The 17881-nt window shown below is 47.9% G+C and overlaps 1 protein-coding gene across 3 annotated transcripts; it reads right to left on the bottom strand.

The window, feature by feature from the left end:
* Positions 1-925: 925 nt before the first annotated feature.
* Positions 926-17554, bottom strand: ITGA10 (integrin subunit alpha 10). 3 transcript variants are annotated; one of them, XM_046680774.1, is made up of 30 exons: positions 17220-17554; positions 15615-15726; positions 15311-15420; positions 14998-15089; positions 14654-14768; positions 13814-13941; positions 13498-13646; positions 12650-12800; positions 12278-12443; positions 12079-12152; positions 11693-11837; positions 11335-11483; positions 10964-11107; positions 10623-10826; positions 10195-10325; positions 9623-9789; positions 9384-9526; positions 8840-8953; positions 8555-8640; positions 8266-8407; positions 8002-8094; positions 7765-7841; positions 7521-7610; positions 7019-7103; positions 6737-6850; positions 6399-6479; positions 6134-6247; positions 3396-3491; positions 3006-3119; positions 926-2708 (listed from the first exon to the last, which is right to left on the bottom strand). In XM_046680774.1, exons 1-30 carry the CDS (start codon positions 17269-17271, stop codon positions 2643-2645), a joined length of 3504 nt encoding a protein of 1167 aa, XP_046536730.1. In that variant the 5' UTR covers positions 17272-17554; the 3' UTR covers positions 926-2642. The 3 variants fall into 3 exon arrangements, 2 of the variants coding, with proteins under 2 accessions (XP_046536730.1, XP_046536731.1); XM_046680775.1 differs by lacking the exon at positions 15311-15420; XR_006891436.1 differs by lacking the exons at positions 926-2708; positions 6134-6247; positions 6399-6479; positions 6737-6850; positions 7019-7103.
* Between the last annotated feature and the right edge of the window lie 327 nt (positions 17555-17881).

Here is a 17881-nt window from a genome sequence, read left to right as displayed (position 1 = left end):
ATTAGAACCTTAAGTTAATTAGCTAATTATCACCTTAGTGGGCATGAGGGTTTATCTCAAAGGGGATGACGCACAGGATAAGATCTAGCAGGAGGAATCAATAGCACATAGAAGAAACAAATCTTCACGGTCTGTGAAGGGTCACCAGATCAGGAGTACCACCTAATGTTTCAATACCTTCATACCTTCTCACTTAGTCCTCACAACACATGGTAGCATAGATTACTTTATAGCAAAACATTTTTATAACAATAGTTACCATTTATTGAGTGCTTACTATATGCTCATTTTACTTGAATTATCTCATTTAGTCCTCACAACCCTAATAAGTTTATAGACAAGAAAGCCAAAATTAGAGAAGTTAAATCTGTCCAAGGTCAAACACATTTTAAGTGGTATAGCTTAGATTTAAACCCAAGTCTGTCTTCATTCTTTTTTTTTTTTTTTTTTTTTGGAATATTAGCCCTGAGCTAACTACTGCCAATCCTCTTCTTTTTTCTGAGGAAGGCTGGCCCTGAGCTAACATCCGTGCCCATCTTCCTCTACTTTATACGTGGGATGCCTACCACAGCACGGCATGCCATGTGGTTGCCATGTCCGCACCCGGGATCCAAACTGGTGAACCCCAGGCCGCTGAGAAGCAGAACATGCAAACTTAACTGCTGTGCCACCGGGCCGGCTCCTGTCTTCATTCTTAATCACTGTACTATGCAGCCTCTTATTGCTATCTGAGCCTCAGGGTAGTTTTAACTTACCCAAGGCCACATAGCTAATAAATGGCAGACCTGGGATTTCAATCTAGGCCTACATGCTTTCCAAACCTACACATTTTACACTCTATGGTCACTTAAGTAGGTGAGGATTGCAGGAGGCTAGAGCACATCTCCAGTGGGAGAGTCACAGAAAACATTTCAAATGCTTCTTAACTTTGCCTTCCAGGGACTCAAGTGTACAAGGTTTCAAGTGAACCAAGAATCCACCTCTCACCATTCCTGAGCAGTCCATATCTTAGGGAACTCAAACAGAGCCAGAAGTCGTTTGACACTGAACTTTATTTGTTCCGACCATCTGATATACTGTCCACCCTACTGGGAAACGGAGACAATGCCCTCTGCAAAAGACCAGAGACACGCCAAAATACACATTGCGGCCAGGCCTCAAGAACAGCCCTGGAGGACAGTTCTGTGGCTGCTAGTCAACTGCCAGGTCAGGTCTCCTCTCTTCTCAGCTCTAAATGGGTGCTGATTCTTCAAATGACTGTGAAAGCTGCACTTTGGAGACCAATAATTGACTTTGATATCCAAAGTCTTGATTACAAAGAAACATGAGTTACCCAGCTGTTGATGAGAATCCAATTCTCTTTACTGGCCATGACCAAAAGATAGGAGTGGGGAGTCGGGGGTGGGTAAGGGAATCCAGAGAGAGAAATTAACTTGGGAATTTCCAGTAAACATAAGGTAAGGGCTGGCAAACTGATTCCATCAGAGAAGCCCTACAAGGTATAACTGGAGTTGCCCCAGAAACATGTTCCTAAGAGCTGTTTGTACTACCCAGAAACATTTTCCTAAGAGCTGTTTGTACTACACAACCAGTGCTGAGCAAGGGCTTGTTCCCCAGAGACCTCCTACCACCCCCTTTGGCTTCTTCCTTAAGGCAGACTCTACTCATTCAGACCCTATGGGCTGCTGCTTCCCAAAGCTGATAAGGTGAAAGGGTTTCCCACCATCAAGCAGCAATCCTCTCCCTTCTCTCTAGTTTCTATAAGGAGGCCCCAAAGAGGGCTCAAGAGTGAATGAGGCCTGAGAGAGGAGAAACACTGCCGGGAGTATCCAGCCTTCTCTGCTATTCCAGCTCTAGCCACCCGGGGGCCCCTGGCTCCAGAGAATCAGGCACCCAGCCCTGGCTTTGCTCCCAGGGAAGGCTTCAAGTTGAGAAACCTATGTCCAGCACGCCTGGGGCTGCTCTGTTTCACCAGCACCTGAGGGCGGGCAAGTACACCACGAAGTCTCAGGTTTCAGGGGGATGGCAGTTGCCTGTCTGAAGGCTTCTCTGTTCCTTGGAATTGTACAGAATGTCTCTTGTGGCTTTTCCTCCTCCCTCCTTTTTTCCTGTTGACTCTCCTCATCCGGCTCTCTGAATCACCAGACTCCACAGGAAAGCAGCAGATGTTGACTTTACTTCTTTGAAGCCAACATCAGCTCCCTCCTGTGGAGTGGGGCACGGGCAGGAAGGTGAGAGGCGGGGAATAGAGGATGATAACCCTCATCCTTTCCAAATTGTGAGGGAGGAGGTAGAGGGAATCTGAAAGGAGTCAGGGACCTACGCAAAAAATTCTTGATTCCTGGGGATAGGGAAGAAAGGGCCCCAAACCAGGCCTCAATGTTGGCTGTAGAACCAGGATCATGAGGAGGGAAACACAGTGTAGGAGTGTTCCCGGTTTTGGTGCCAGGCCTTCTTGTCTGAGGTAAGGCCTCCTCTCTTGCCAGCAGCATCCTCATGACTCAAAAGTCAAGTCAGGCTGCAGGTCTGGGGAGATCGTCCAGAGGCTTCTTCTTGTCCCATCTGAGCCCCCAAACCTCTGCTCTTACGTAAGTCTTTTAGAGAAGCTGCCAGGGAAGCCTTTCTAGGGCTTTATCCTACATTCATTGCTCCAATTTCTCTTCTCTTTTTTCTTCCTTGGGGATCTTCTTACGGGCAAAAAAGCCAAGCTGTAGAGGAAGAGATAAGAGTCATCACCAAACGCCCTGCCTAGGGACCTTGCCAACAGCCCTGAGACATATCCGAAGCCTTCATTTTTGCTCTGCTGCCAAAAATGAGATTCAAATTTATTTTCTTTGGCTTAGTTTAATTCGACCAACATTTGCAGAGTACAGTGAAGGAGACCCAGTCATGACACCCACAGCCTGCTTAGCTGCCCAGCACAAATCCAGTTCTCCATGCTATCATCAAGGATCCCTCAACTTGTGGGCGCCATATCCCATACTCCCCACTAAAGCAGTGCTTACCTTCCAAAGGCAGAAGACAAGGAGAGCAAGCAGGAGCAGCCCTCCCAGGACACTACCAATGAGGATCCACAGGGAGATGAGGACAGGGCGGGTCTGAATCACCTCCAGGAGGCTCTGTATGGGGATTAGAGTTATTTTTTACTGGCACCCTTTCACCCAGCTAGGCTCTCCCCACATTATAGCAAAGCCAGCCTCAAAATGAAAGAACAAAAGAAAAGAAACTGAAGCAAGAATGAAGGCAGTGGGACCACTGCATCCTGATTTAGCGCTTCTGAGTTACTAGCTGTTGCCTAGTGAAGATGTCTCAGTTCTGAAAAAGCCCACAGGTGCCCTTACCCCATCCCCACCCTTATTAGTTTCACAGTTCTCAAACTCAGTCTCCAGCCCTACCTCACTCCAACGGGAGGCTTCAGTCAGCTGTAGGACACTGCCCTCCTCAGTTCCCAGCTCAAAGGTGCTCACCACTGTCAAAGATTTGAATTTGGCCTGTGGACAAGTGGATGGCAAGACATTTAAAGTGAGCCATCATAAGGGAAACAACAGAAAAGAGAAACAAATGAGACTACATCAAACTAAAAAGCTTGTGCACAGCAAAGGAAACCATCAACAAAACAAAAAGACAAGCTAACAACTGGGAGAAGATATTTGCAAACCATCTATCAGATAAGGGGTTAACATCCAAAATATACAAAGAACTCATACATCTCAACAACAAAAAGCTAACAACCCAACTAAAAAGTGGGCAAAAGATCTGAACAGACATTTCTTCAAAGAAGATATACACATGGCCAACAGACACATGAAAAGATGTTCAACATCATTAACTATCAGGGAAATGCAAATCAAAATTACAATGAGAGGGCCGGCCCGGTGGCACAGTGTTAAGTTCGCATGTTCCGCTTCTCGGCAGCCCAGAGTTCGCTGGTTCGGATCCCGGGTGCGGACATGGCACCACTTGGCAAAAGCCATGCTGTGGTAGGTATCCCACGTATAAAGTAGAGGAAGATGGGCACAGATGTTAGCTCAGGGCCAGGCTTCCTCAGCGAAAAGAGGAGGATTGGCAGTAGTTAGCTCAGGGCTAATCTTCCTCAAAAACAAAAAAAATAAAACTACAATGAGGTACCGCGTCAGAATGGCCATAATTAACAAGACTGGAAACAATAAGTGTTGGAGAGGATGTGGAGAGAAGGCAACCCTCATACACTGCTGGTGGGAGTGCAAACTGGTGCAGCCACTATAGAAAACAGTATGGAGGGAATTTACTCAGAAAATTAAGAATAGATCTATCATATGATCCAGGTATTCCACTGCTGGATATTTATCCAAAGAACTTGAAAACACAAATGCATAAAGATACATGCACTCCTATGTTCATCACAGCATTATTCACAATATCCAACACTTGGAAGCAACCTAGGTGCCCATCAAGCAATGAATGGATAAAGAAGATGTGTTATATATACACAATGGAATACTACTCAGCCATAAGAAATGATGAAATCCGGCCATCTGTGACAACATGAATGGACCTTGAGGGTATTATGCTAAGTGAAACAAGTCAGAGGGAGAAAGTCAAATACCATATGCTCTCACTCATAAGTAGAAGACTAAAACAAAGACAAACACAGAACAACAGAGATTGGATTAGTGGTCACCAGAGGGGAGGGGCAGGGGAGGAAGGAGAAAGGGGTGATTAAGCACGTGTGTGGGGATGGATTATAATTGGTCTTTGGGTGGTGAACATGATGTAATTTACACATAATTCGAAATATATTACAATGTACACCTGAAAGTTATATGATGTTATAAACCAATGTTACTGCAATAAAACATAAATTAAAAAAATAATAAAGTGAGCCATCATCAGGTGGTACAGCTCTTTGAGGCCCAATAGCAAAGATGAAGCTGAGAGGCACAACTTCTAGGACCCTCAAGACCAGAAGAAAAGGTTGGAGACTAATGGGGAAAGAGAGGAAGAGTAATAGATGGAAAGCCTCTGGCCCTTCGTATATGCTGTTTGCTCTACCTGAAATATATTCAACTCCCCTTTCTTTGGATAACCCCTACCCCTCATTTAGGTTGAAGTTTAGATGTCATCCCCTCTGGGAATTAGGGAGGTGTTTCCTCCTAACCCCACCATTCTGGATCAGATTAGAACGTTCTATTTATTTCTCTACCTTTCACCGCTGAGGTGAGAAATCCTTGAGGTCAAGGGCTATGTCTTACTAATTTATGTGTCCCTCGTGCCTGGTGCCTAGCACAATGCCAAGTACATAGCGGTTTCTCAATAAATCTTTGTTGAAAGAATAAATGAATAAAAAAGGAGATACCAAAGAGAGATAAAGAGAACCAGACTTAGAAAGGGATGGTTGGTCAGATTTAACTTCCCTAACACATATGCCTACATCCCAAGGATCTTATGTTATTCAAAGTAGATGGTACACAGGAAAGCACAATATAAACCCCTAATACTAAATAGCTGTCATAATTAGGATGTAATTTCCCCGCTCAGGAACTCACAAACTCCTGACTATCTATCATATTAAGTCCAATTTCATCTCCCTAGCTTTAGAGAATTTTCATAATCTAGATCCTCTCAACTACACAATCTTACTTCCCACTAACCTCCAATACATACACTGCATGTAATATCAACTATTTATTCATTCATTTAACAAAAATGTATTAAGTCACTACAATGAGTTAGGCATGGTGCTAAATGTTGGGGATATTCTCCTCAGTGTCTACCTAATACAGAGCCTCTTATATATAGTAGGCACTTGGATTATTCATTGATTGAATTTACGTATGCTATAAATGTTAATTGATTATTGATACAGCACTAAGGGATGATAAATGGAGGAAAATACAAGGATAATAACTAGTTTTTAATGAGTCTATCTCACCATTCATTTATTCTTTACAACAACCCCATAAAGTAGATATTCTCTTCCTTGTTTTAGAGATGAGGTGAAAGAAGCTTAAAGAGATAAAACAACTTGCTCAAGGTCCAACAGCTAGTAGGAGACAAAGTCAGAATTTTAACATGGGTCTGTCTACCTCCAAAGCCTATGCTAAAGTTCCAGATAGGAGCAGGAGGGGAGAGTAGTAGAAAAGAAAAGATTTACCCTCCGGAAAAATTCATTATGAACCAGCCTTAGTAGTCCAACAGAGACCTCCGTCCCCTTTGCCAGCCGCCCAAGGTGGCACCTCACAACTTGACACCGAGTATTGCTCCCATTCTACCAAAAGAGAAAGAAAGATGAAGACCCCGAGATGGAAAGATCCCGGCCTCCCCACTCCAGGCTCTGGTCCCAACCCCAAGGCTCCAAATTCTACTGCCCCCACCCCTGCATCCCACTCTGGACACCTTCACCTTCTTGTGACTCATACCAGTCTGCTTGTGTGCTGAAGCTCCTCTGGATGCAAAGGGGGTCCTGGAGGCTCAGTTAGGTTGTGCACTGTGCAGCTTGCCTAGAGGAATATTCAACTTAAGGGACCTTCTCGATGGTGAGAAGCTAGCCACTCCAGGCTGAGCAGGAGCATACTCCCTACACTCTTGTAGTTCTTCTCTGGGTAAGCCCTTTCTTTCTTCTAAAAGAAGCCACATATGTAAAAGAAAGGTCCCCCAGGGGAAGGAGCCCTGAGAGCAGTGATCCAGCAGATAGGGAGCTGGGTGAGTCTACCAGATCAAGGTGGCAGGGTTCCACATACCCCTAGCCCAGACTCACATTGTTACTGATGACTTGAGACAGTGACAGGAAGTAATTGCCCCCATGGGCCACAGCTGGAAGGAGGGCTGAGATGATGAGGCCGCTGATCACATAGCAGCCCAGGTTCTGAACCTAAGAGGCAGATTGGAATAGGAAGAGGTGGGAGACAAAAGAAGACTCTTCCTCATCTATTCCCCTTTATCCTGGATACCACCGAAATCTAAAAGAGACTCTTCCCATCCTTTTTCCAGGACTCCTCTCCCTCCCCTTGCTCATGCCAAGGCCCCTCTAGCTTCTCACCCTAAGAGTAGTTTTGAATTCGGGGCCAGGACCCACTGGAAGGGTCCCATATGGGTGAACCTCATAGCGGTGTAGAGTAGACTCACTGCGTGAACACCAAGTCAGGAAGTACATGGTCACAGCCATGACATAGACCCAGGGACACAAGATCAGCACACAGACATGGATTCAGGGAAGGCAGAGCCAGCACATGGATAGAAATGGGACATGACATAGACTCAGTACAAACTTTATGGCCACATCCCATATCCCTTCACCCCAGCTCCAATCCCCAGGGCCCAGCAAAGCCCTCTACCTAGGATGTATAGGTATACCTATGCATAGGAAAGTAAGATGTTTAAAAGAGAAGGTTCAACATGAGTGGGACTGAGGGCAAAAAGATGAAGCAGCCCCAAGGGTTTGAGTTTTGGGGAAGACTGAAGCACTTGGAGGGAGAGGAAGGAAACATAAGGAGTATGAGTCTAGGGTCAGAACAGGGTCCCAGCAAGGAGCTGAGCCATACCTAGAGAATAGGAGGTGAGGCTCATATTGGATGTAGGCTGAAGTCTGGGCTGTGTTGTCTTGAAGGGTCCCATTTTTCTCCAGGCTGTTGCTGTGGGGTCAGAGAGAGAGGCTCACATCCCAGCCCTGTCTCAATCACCCCTCTCTGGAGTAGAGGAGTCAATACTGTATACAATCCATCCCCATCCCCTTTCCCACCAAGACCCAAAAGGAGAGGGCTGGGAGTAAGTTCCCTTTTTTCTCACCTGGTGGCAGTCAGCCTCACAAGGACCTGGCTTAGGAGGGAGGAGCAGCTAAACTCAAACTCTAGCTGAAAAGTCACCTAAGGGTAGGAGACATGGGGTCATGGTAGATTCCTCTTCATGGGGCAACTACAGTGGAACAGGAGCCCTATGTGTGCCTTCTTCCCTAAACTCCCAGGCCCCACAGATTCCAGCCCCTGCTCTCTCAGAGCCCCTTTCTCATTCTGGGCCCCAACTTACCTTGGCTCCAGTCTGAAAGACAGGATGCCCCACACTGCAGAGCCGGGCATGAGAGGAAGGAGCTGTACATTCCACCTTCACTGGGCTGTCCCTCTGAGAGCAGAGGAATGGGGGTGGAGGCTGGAGCTAGGGCTGCAACTGCTCTCCTGCCCATAGCCTTTAAACACTGAGCCTTTCTCTAGAACCCCTCGCAGGGGAGGCCAATACCCCCTCTTCTTCTTCCTCCTTCCTTGACTCATCCCAAATCCCCTCCCCTAAGGGCACCTGAGGAGTGAAACTGGCCAGGTGGAGGTTTCTAGAGAAGCTGAGACTCAGGCTAGTGTTGTACGCATTTTCCTTTCTGTTCTCCAGAGCTGCTGACACCAGCACTTTCTGCCGACCGCCTCGAACCATGAACGGGTCCTTCCTAGGAGTGGTGGATAAGGGAGAGCCCAGGAGTTGAAGGGGTGCCAAAAGCCTCACTTCTGTTTTCCTGAACAAGAGACAACCCTCCAAGTCCCTTCCAGTCTGTCTAAGGTGTCACCCTGGTTTGGCCAGTTCATGTCCATCCCACCTGGAGCCTCTGATGTCCATATTAACCCGAAGCACCAGGTCTGTGATACATTCATTATCAGGGCCACAATCCTTCGAGAAAGGCACCTAGAGGAAAGAGAAGGGGCTGAGGGTGAGAGGAATGCAAGGAGAAAGGAATAGAATTAAGGGAAAAGTGAAAAGAGAAGAGTGGGTGCTCAGGCCAGATTTCACCAGGATCTCATGTCTCCTCCTTCCCCTTCCTCTTGAATTCATTGAGAAGGACAGTGTGGGACCCAGTGGCAGAGCAGGGTTTGGCACTGCTGACCAGCTTTTGTATGGAGGTAAATGAGGCCTCATCCAGCACAGGTCCTGGCTTTGTGGTGTTGTCCAAAGCAAAAGTCACAGTCAAAGCCACTGGCCGGAGGTAATCTGATGTATCCTGAGGGAAACCAGAGTCAAGGATCATGGGGACCCAGGGTTAAGGGTACAACCCAGGCCCCTGGCAGAACGTGATAATTACAGTGATCATTTACTGGGCACTTTCTGTGTGCTGCACACTGTCCTAAGATTTTATCAATAAAATTACATTTAATTCCAATACAACTTCAATGACGTAGTAATTACTACTATTATCCCCTCTTTGCAGGCAAGGAAACTGAGGTTTGCAGGTTATATGTGACTTGCCAGAGTTCACAGGTGGTAAGAGGCAGAGCTGAGATTCAAACCCAGATCAGCCTGACTCCAAAGTCTGAACTTTCTCACTTTCCTGGCTTCAGCTTTCTTGCCCATCCAGCAGAAATTCCCTCTCTGATCCAGCCTTCCCCTCACTCCCAGCCCCTGATGCAAAGCAGTTCCTGTCCCCTCCTCACCAGCACATGGAAGTGCAGCTGCTCACAAGTGACATTCCCCACACTGAGCCGGAGCCTCCGAGAAGACAGCCTCTGGCCAGAGCCATCAAACGCTGCACGTGCCCCAGCTGTCCACTCATCCAGTGATGCTGTGAACCGCATATCTGAATGGGGCAGGCAAGATTGAGGGTGGAGAGGGGTCCAGAGACCAAGGCAGGCAAGGAGTTGAGAGTTGCTTACGATGCACTCTAGTCACTTACAAAATCGGCGATCCCAGTGGCCAGGAGTGTGGGAGGTCACTTGGAAGCAAAGGGCTGCAGATAGGCAAGCTGCCTCCTGGCCTCGACGCCTGCAGTCCCTCTGAACCACACTGATGGCTGGTGGGGTCACATCTAGTGTAGGGGCCAGGTGGACAATGGGCCGCGAGCTGGGAACAGGGTGGGAAAGAAATTCTAACAGTAGGAGAAAAGCCCTTTGAGAAAGGCAGTTCCCAGTGTTTGCCTCCCTGAGGTCAAAGGAAAGAATGAGGGGCTAGATGCCCTTGTGTCAAGCTCCCCTGGACCTTCTGACAAAAGTAAGATAATAGCTAACATTTAATAAGCACTTGCCATGTGCTAGGCACTGTGTTAAGATCTTTACATGGATTATCACATTTAATCCTTACAACAAGCCAGTAAGGTAGTTACTACTATAATCTCCATTTTATAAATTAGGAAACTGAGGCACAGAGTAAGTTGATCAAAAAATCCAAATCTAAGTCTGTGACTCCAAGGCCCTTGCTTTTAACAGCTATGCTATGCTGTCCATTGCTACCTGAGCTGGGACCACTCACCTGAGCAGGATGGCTGCCCCTTGGGCACCCACAGCCACATCTACCAGGTCATCTCCATCCAGATCTAGCCGGCCATCTACACTTCGGCCAAAGTAGCTAAGGGTCTGTGGCATGGAGATCGCAGCAATCCGCTGAGAGGAAGAGAGGGGAGACTGAGCAGGGACACACACGCCTGGTTTCCCAGACCTCCCACCTGGCTCTTTCTAATTCTCCCATTAGGCATGGGAAGAAATAAGAGAAACTTGCTTGCGTTCAGGAGTCTATAGTACAGCAACCTGTATCCTACCCACCACCTCACTTTTCGCCTACTGATTAAAAAGCACTTGTTCAGTTTGGGTCTCAAGACCAGGGGACCATTGATAAGCAAAGGGCACACCTCCCTTCCCCTTCTTCCTACTATGCCCCTGCTTTTTCTGGGCACTCCTGACCTGGGCAGGACGGGGCTTGACTCCACTCTGAGTTCCATGATATAGGTACAGTGCTCCATGGTGCCCATCCTCCAGGGGGGCCCCCACAGCCACATCAGCAAAACCATCTTGGTTCAGATCAGGAAGGGCACCCATGGCAAAGCCAAACCGAGCATCTTGGGGGGGCTCTGGCTGAAGTGTTCCCTGGAGTGTCAGCAAGGACTGCTGGTGGAAGTGGGGAGAAGACAGAAGATGCTGATCTCACAGTTCCCAACCTCTCAGCCAGCCCTCAAATGTATGTGCCTCCCCTCCCTCCCTCTACCTTCTACAAACAAGTTCTAGAGGATCCCAGCAAGACTTACCTGGCCCACTAGATACACATAAACACGTCCTGTCTCTTTGTTCTGGGGTCCCAGGAACATGGGGGCAGCCACAAGTAAGACATCAGTTGTTCCATCCCCATCCATATCCAATGGGCAGAGCTCACTGCCAAAGTACGAGCCAATCTGGGGAGTGGTGTGTAGTAGTGACCCCAGAGAAAAGAGAAGGTGATTGTGGACAAGTGGGAAGCACCCACCAGCCTGCCAATCTGGACCTCACACCCTTGACGGACGCCACCAATAGGAATTCAGCACAGACTTTTCAGGCCCCTCTCTTGCCCCTTCACCCTCTTGCCCCACAGCCTGGAGGTCCCTCAGGATCCAAGAATCCCACTCTCCCTTGGATGCCATACCTGCTCCCCCTGTAGGCTCTGGGCGACCCTCATAGCCCCATCTTTCTTAAGCTGGAAGGCGATGACCTTTCCTCGATGTCTAAACCGAGGAGCCCCTGAGAGAAAGAAGCGGCGTCCGCCCCGCAAGAGCATGGAGGAAACAGAGTAACCTAGAAGTGGGCAAGGAATCAGAGGTAAAAGGGAAAGAAGATGGGGTCAGTGGAAGAGTTCCCTAAAGGCACAGAAGGAGGTCCCAAGGAAAGTTGCAGGAGATTAGTGAGAAACTACATGAGTTAAGAGAGAGTACCTCATCCCCTCTACTGGGAAAGCATTTCCCCCACTCCCACCCCCTAATCCTCTGCAACTCTCCGCTACTCACCCAGGTAGGCAGCATGGTTCTGCAATGCAGGGGGGAACTCATCCTCCAGGGCCGTTCGTGAGGGAAAAATGCGGTGACCTTCTTCAAGCCATAGCACTGAGCCCCCCCAGTCATAGGCCCCTACCATACCAAAGAGAATCCCATCCTGTAGGGCAGAACCAGATGGGATCACTGAAAAGAGAGTGGAGAATAAGGAGAAAACATCTCTAGGAATGAGAGGGTCACTGAGGATATGCTGGGGTCAGTTGGAAAGGCATGGGAAGGTCAGCATGGACATTAGTTAAAGGAGGAATCTAGAGAAGCCCTGGGGTTGAAGTTGTCTGAGTCAGATGTTGGAAGGAGTCAGAGGTTGAAAGAGGTCACGGAGGGGTCAGATTCTGTCCAACCTTTAGTTGATGAGTAGAAAAACCAATCTGAGACATTTCCAGCCCAAAGGAGCTTTCATTTTCTCCATGGGACCCTTGAGCATGAGAAAATATCAAGGCTATAATAGGGAAGACAGTTCCCCCTTTGACCTACTGAACTCACTCCAGAACCCCACCTGCACTTCCTTCTACCCTCCAATTTCTCCAGGGTAATCATTACCCTCAAGGCCAAAAATCCGGTCTCCTAGTGCATCCACAATGTCAGTCAATGCAGCTTCATCTGTAACATTGAAGAAGAATCTCTCATCTGGATCACTGGCAATGGCTCTGATTTCCCGCAGGAAAGAACTTGGGTCTCGCTGCCGCCGGAGGTAGTGACCAAGGACCTAGTATCAGGAGATCAAGGTGGGGTCTGTTAGCTGTGTGGAGTGAGATGTCAGAACTGGTACAGAACACAGCCAACTAAAGTGAAGGAAAGGAAATATGGCTGACTTCTGGGAAGCAGTTAATGCTCATTTCCCTGAGGTTCCCACTCCTCAATGTCACAGTCCCCACCCCCTTCCATCTTTCCAGATCCAGGGTAGATTCTCACTGCAATCCCATAGCGTGTCACTCTTCCAGCCTCACAGGCCTTTAGTGCTGTGGGAAGCTCCTCTCCATCATGTGATTCTCCATCAGTGACAACCACCAGTAGCCTGGCAGCCTCTGGTCGGCCCCCATGGGACTGACTGAATCCTTCTGTGCTGAGAAAAGAGAGAAAGGAGTGAGATGTGACCAAATGTATGCAGATACATGCACACGCACACGCACACACACACGCACACACAGGACTCAACACTGTCAGCAGTTCACTGAGGTCAGACATCTTGCCTTTTTAGTCCGTCTCCCCAACAGTGTCTAGCATGGACACTGGCATACAGTAAGAGCTCAAGTGTTTGAATGTCATAGAACATAGAGAGTGGCAAATAACTATAAATAAGTAGCAAATAAGTATAAAATCCATTCATTTATAGTCTTATTCAGCAAATATTACATTTGGGAGGATAAATATTAAGGGAATGTAGAACAAAGGAGAATGACCAGGTCAGGGGAGTCTTCCTAGAGATAAGTTTTGAATCACATTTGGAAAGTAGGCTAGGACATGAGTGGTGGAAAGCCTGAGTACCAAGATCAAAGTGGGAATGAAGCAATAGAGAGTTCTGTCTGCAGAGATAAATAAAGCAGAAATATGGAGAGACACAGACATAGATTCTTCGTGGAAATGCATTGAGAGAGAGTGCAATGACAGCCAACTTAGTATTCCCCGACCCACCTTTAGTTTGGACACAAAGATAAGGAAGCAACACATCTTGGGATGTAAACACTGTACTCCAAACCCTCCCATAACCCTTCCAGGCCCTCCTCACTCAGGCCTCCCACACTCCCCTCCCAATGCCTCACCAGGCCACCATTATTGCTTGGGCAGTCTTTGTTTCTCGTCCCTCCCGCCGACTCAGGTTCCTTGCTGCTCTCACCACTTCTTCCTTGGTTCGGAAATCTCCCAGGGACCACTCATGTACAGGGCTCTCCCCATACTGTACCAGTCCCACCTGAGAATAAAGTGTGCATTCAAATGGAAGGTGTGGTTGTAGGGGGAGAAGAAAATATGTAAAGGAGGGGAGAAGAGCACCAGGATACTACTGAAGACACTACCTACATTTATCTCCTCTCTCTCTGTCTCTTCCCCTCCAAGCCCACCCATATTGCCTTCTCTTACCTGTATTTGCTCTGGGTCAATAAACAGTCTCCCTACCAGTCTTCGTAGGAAAGTCCGAACTTCAGACCAGGGATAGATGCTGTTGGACCCATCCAAGACGATGACAACATCCATGTATGTGGGGCAGCCTAGGAGGAGGGTATGGAGATGGGGAACAGAGGAGTATAAGAATACTGGGCATGGGGGCAATAAGGGAAGAGGTCACAGGACAGCACATTCAATTCTAACATTTATTAGGGACTTCTGACATATAAAGAAGGTAGTGTGCCAGACCCTGGGTAAATATAGAAATGAATAAAAGAGGATATGGGCATACATACAACTTACTGAAAAAAACAAAGAAAAAGGAATTAAGCACTAGGCAGAAACAATACCAGTCTATGCTGTGGGAGGACAAGAGAGGGTCAGTTCTGATGGTAGGCAATCAAAGGAGGCAGCAACTGAGAAGATACTGAGGACTGAAGATGTTTGAGGAGAGGAGAATACAAGGAAAGGTATTTGGGGGGAGAATGGTTTAAACAAAAGGAGATGGAGGTATAAAAATAGATGACACATAGGAGAATGTTAAGGTGAATGCTATGGGCAAGGTGCAGGGTGTGGAGGGATATAGTGAGAATTGAGTTTTTGAAGTTGGTTAGATCAGTTCATGGGGTCTTGATCCCCTGGTAAAGAGTCTGAATACTAATCTGTTAGTAAACCTGGAGATTTTGCAGGCATATTAGGTAGCAATGAAGATAGCCATGCAGGCCCCCTGTCAAGCATCATACCCTGTTGCCCCATTTTTTCCCACCCTGCACCCCATTCTGGGGACTGAGTCCTCAGTCCTTTCCTCTGGCTCACGTTGTGCGGTGGGTGCCAGGCTTCCCTGCAGCTGGAAAGAAGCATCTACACGGGCACATATCCCAGAACTGAAGACAGAGGAGCCGCAAGCACGAGACCAGAGAGGGGCACAAGCCTATGAATGGGTGGGGGGAATAGTTATTCCTAGGCTTGGGAGGGAATATGCTCACCCTCAGAATATGCTCCTGGTCAAAGGAGGCATTGAGACCACTCCCTGAGATTCCTCTCCTTGCTTTCTAAGGTTTTAACTCCTTGACCCCCCAACAAACACCAATTACCCTTCTATACTGCTATTTTCTCTGCCACGAACTTTCAGGGACCCCTCCCCCCTTTCCTTAGCTTACCATGAATCCCCCATCACCATCTGTCTCTAGTAGAGACATCCCCAGGTGCATATTCACAGCAGGACGAGATGAATTTCCCAGTGGATAGTCACCTGGGTTGGGGGGAGGGAGGAGAGAAAGAACGAGATCATGGGGCCACAGATGATGGGGTGCTTAAGTTCAGGGTGATTTTGGAAGAGGATGAGAAGAGATCAGGATCAAGTCAGGGATGGGCAGTGTGTGAGATAGAGGGGTGACGAAGGTGAGCAAAGGGGTCAAAGCTACTAGTACCTCAAGGTTAGGGGTTAAGAGGAAGAATGAGGCATCTTCTTACCCAAGTGGCCCTTGGCACATGGGGCATTGTGGGAGCCCCCTACAGGGCAGCGATAAATGTCCCCCCTTCGGTTGCCTGAAGGCCCATCCCAGGGGGCACCCACCAGCATCCTAGGAGGAGGACATGAATATAAGCATAGTGTGAATATGACCCTTGAGATAGGCCAGAGGGGAAGCACATGGAGGTGGCAAGTCTAGAGTCCCAGCCACTTTCAAAAGACCAGATTAGATTCCCATCTACCCTGCCTCCCCTTTAACAGCTCTATCACAGTCCCAATCCCACAGCCCTCTGGCTTCCTCCTCACCATCGTCGTCCACCTCCAACATGTTGTAAGACACTGTATCCAAATTCAGCCGTGGGTGGCCCTGGGAATAGGCGTGGGCGATGCACGTCCAGGTTAAAGGGGAAACAGAGACCTGGGGGGCCAGGACCGTAAGGTTAGCAAGAAGCAGTCAAAGAAGCTAATGAATGCCTACAGAAGCACAAGAGAGAAGCCACGAAGGAAACATTTTCATCTCAGTCTATCTCCCTACTTCTTACTCATAAACTGTCCTGGCCTCTGTCAATGACATGTACTCAGAGATCCAAGTGAAGATGATCTCCTTCTTGTGTTTGGGTCCAGACGTCTAACTGTGGTCCTTTGCCATGCCAGTGCACAGCTGTATTTTCGCTCCCACCTCTGAAATCTCATTTACAGACATGTCTGGAAGGGTCAAGTTCCTCTTTTCCACATCATTCCTCCTACACATCCTCCTCCACAAGCTGTGAGTCAAAAGATGGAGAATGCCTTGCTGCAGCCCCAGAACAACTACTTCCAAACTCTCCCCAAACTCAGGACCACGGGGAGATCAAGAGGAGGCTAGGGAGCACTGCATGTCTGGGTCTCCTTCTCTTTCTACCTCTTCTTGACTCCCAGTGTCATTGTTAGACTCACTGTCTTTCTCCAATGTCTAGGTCTCTTGTTGATTCCAGCCCTGGAAACCTCAGTGGTAATTAACTGGGTGGGGCCCCTTGCCTGCCCAAACATATGGTTTGCCATCCATCCTTACCAAGGGTCCCGTCACCCCAAAGTTTTCCACAACCGACTTCCTTTCTAACTCACCCACCCTCCCAACTGCCCCCTGCCTACCTGCATTTCTTCTTTATCTCTCAGCCCAATTCAAAGACCCCCCAATCATGTCCTGGCTGATTCTTCCCTCCCAACCCAAATCCCTTTAAAATCAGAGCTGGTATTTTAGGAAGAGAAGATTACAGGGCACTGATGAGAAAAAATTCCAGGCCTCTTGTCCCTCCCATGGTTTTTTCCCTGACTGTGCCTTGCTCCCGCCTTTCAAGCAGCCCCCTCTTGGGCCACTGCCACCAATGACTATAGCTCTGTCTCAAACCATGCTCATTTTCAGAAAGGTATTTTGTATGTGAGCCTTTTTGCATCCAGGAAACTGGCAGGGCTGTATAACCAGGAGCTGTAGTTCATTGCTTAGATAAACCCAGAGTTCTGACCACACAGTTAGTTAATTACGCCTCAAGACCCAGAGACCACCAAGGGTAGGGAGAAGTAGGGAGGGGGATAATAGGAATCAGACTAGCCATGTGGAAGGTCATATCATGTTTCTTTTTTGGTCCCCTCACTCCTCCAGGGCTTAGGACAAGGGTGGTAAATAATTGAATACAAATCTTACACAAGGCCCTGCCAGTCTCAACATTGAAGCAGTCATAAGTTGGGCATAAGAATGCAATCAGGCCACCCCACGTACCCGCCCCCCCCAACACGCATGCACACACTAGAAATGTAGAATCAGTATTAACCTCTTACCCTAATTCCCAAAGAATTTTAACCCTAACGTCCCAATGCCAAACAATACAAACATCTTCCATTCCCACCAGAAACCAAGAAGTTAACCTCCCTCACCTGTCAGGAACATCAGGAGCAAGAACAGGTGAGGGATGAGGGGGAGCTCCATGCTTGGGTGTTCTCTGTCCGTATGAGAAGTCCTCTGTCCATGTGAGAAGTCCTCTGTGCTCTGTCCCTCTCCTTTTCTGTTTTCTTTACTTTCCCTCCCATCCTGCCCCCTCCCACTGGCAGCTAAAAATAAAGTTGGAAGGAATGGGAGGAGTGATGGTGGGGAACTGTGGGGAGCCCCAGACCAAGGAAAGGAGGACTGACGATCTTAGCCTACTTCTGTGCCTTGGTGCTGCCCCCTGGAGGCATTATCTCAATTTCCAAAGAGAACACAATTCTTCACCCTTTCTGCAGTTTCTCTCTTCCTTTCTCTCTGTCCTTTGCTGTTGCCAGGCAATAACGCTTTCCTTGGGTGTGGAACAGAAGGTAGGAGTGGGAGATAGACCCTTTTAACTTTCTAACCTTATTTATCTCAACCTGGGATATGGAAAATGAAAGAGTTGATAACAGTGATATCATTTCCCAAACCAACCAAGGGGAGTCCCATGTGAAGACACAGCCAGCCCACAAACCAAGCCTTACCAGCCTCACTCCACTTAGTTCTGCTTGTGACTCTTAGCCTATGCTGCCTTGTGGCATTACAGTTTTTGGAGGGACTATAAACTACAAAC

This window comes from Equus quagga, chromosome 13, assembly GCF_021613505.1.
Source record: "Equus quagga isolate Etosha38 chromosome 13, UCLA_HA_Equagga_1.0, whole genome shotgun sequence".
In the NCBI taxonomy this organism is placed as follows: domain Eukaryota; kingdom Metazoa; phylum Chordata; class Mammalia; order Perissodactyla; family Equidae; genus Equus; species Equus quagga.
The sequence above is the reverse complement of the archived record's forward strand: the minus strand, read 5'-3'. Positions and strand labels throughout refer to the sequence as shown.

Excerpts from the sequence above, each read along its gene's own strand:
- ITGA10 (XM_046680774.1), bottom strand. The coding sequence starts at position 17,271 with ATGGAGCTCCCCCTCATCCCTCACCTGTTCTTGCTCCTGATGTTCCTG. Across the intron at positions 11,838-12,078 it reads TTTCTACTCATCAACTAAAG|GATGGGATTCTCTTTGGTAT; the intron begins GTTGGACAGAAT and ends TCTGCCCTACAG. Across the intron at positions 3,492-6,133 it reads ATAATGAATTTTTCCGGAGG|GCCAAATTCAAATCTTTGAC; the intron begins GTAAATCTTTTC and ends ACTTGTCCACAG.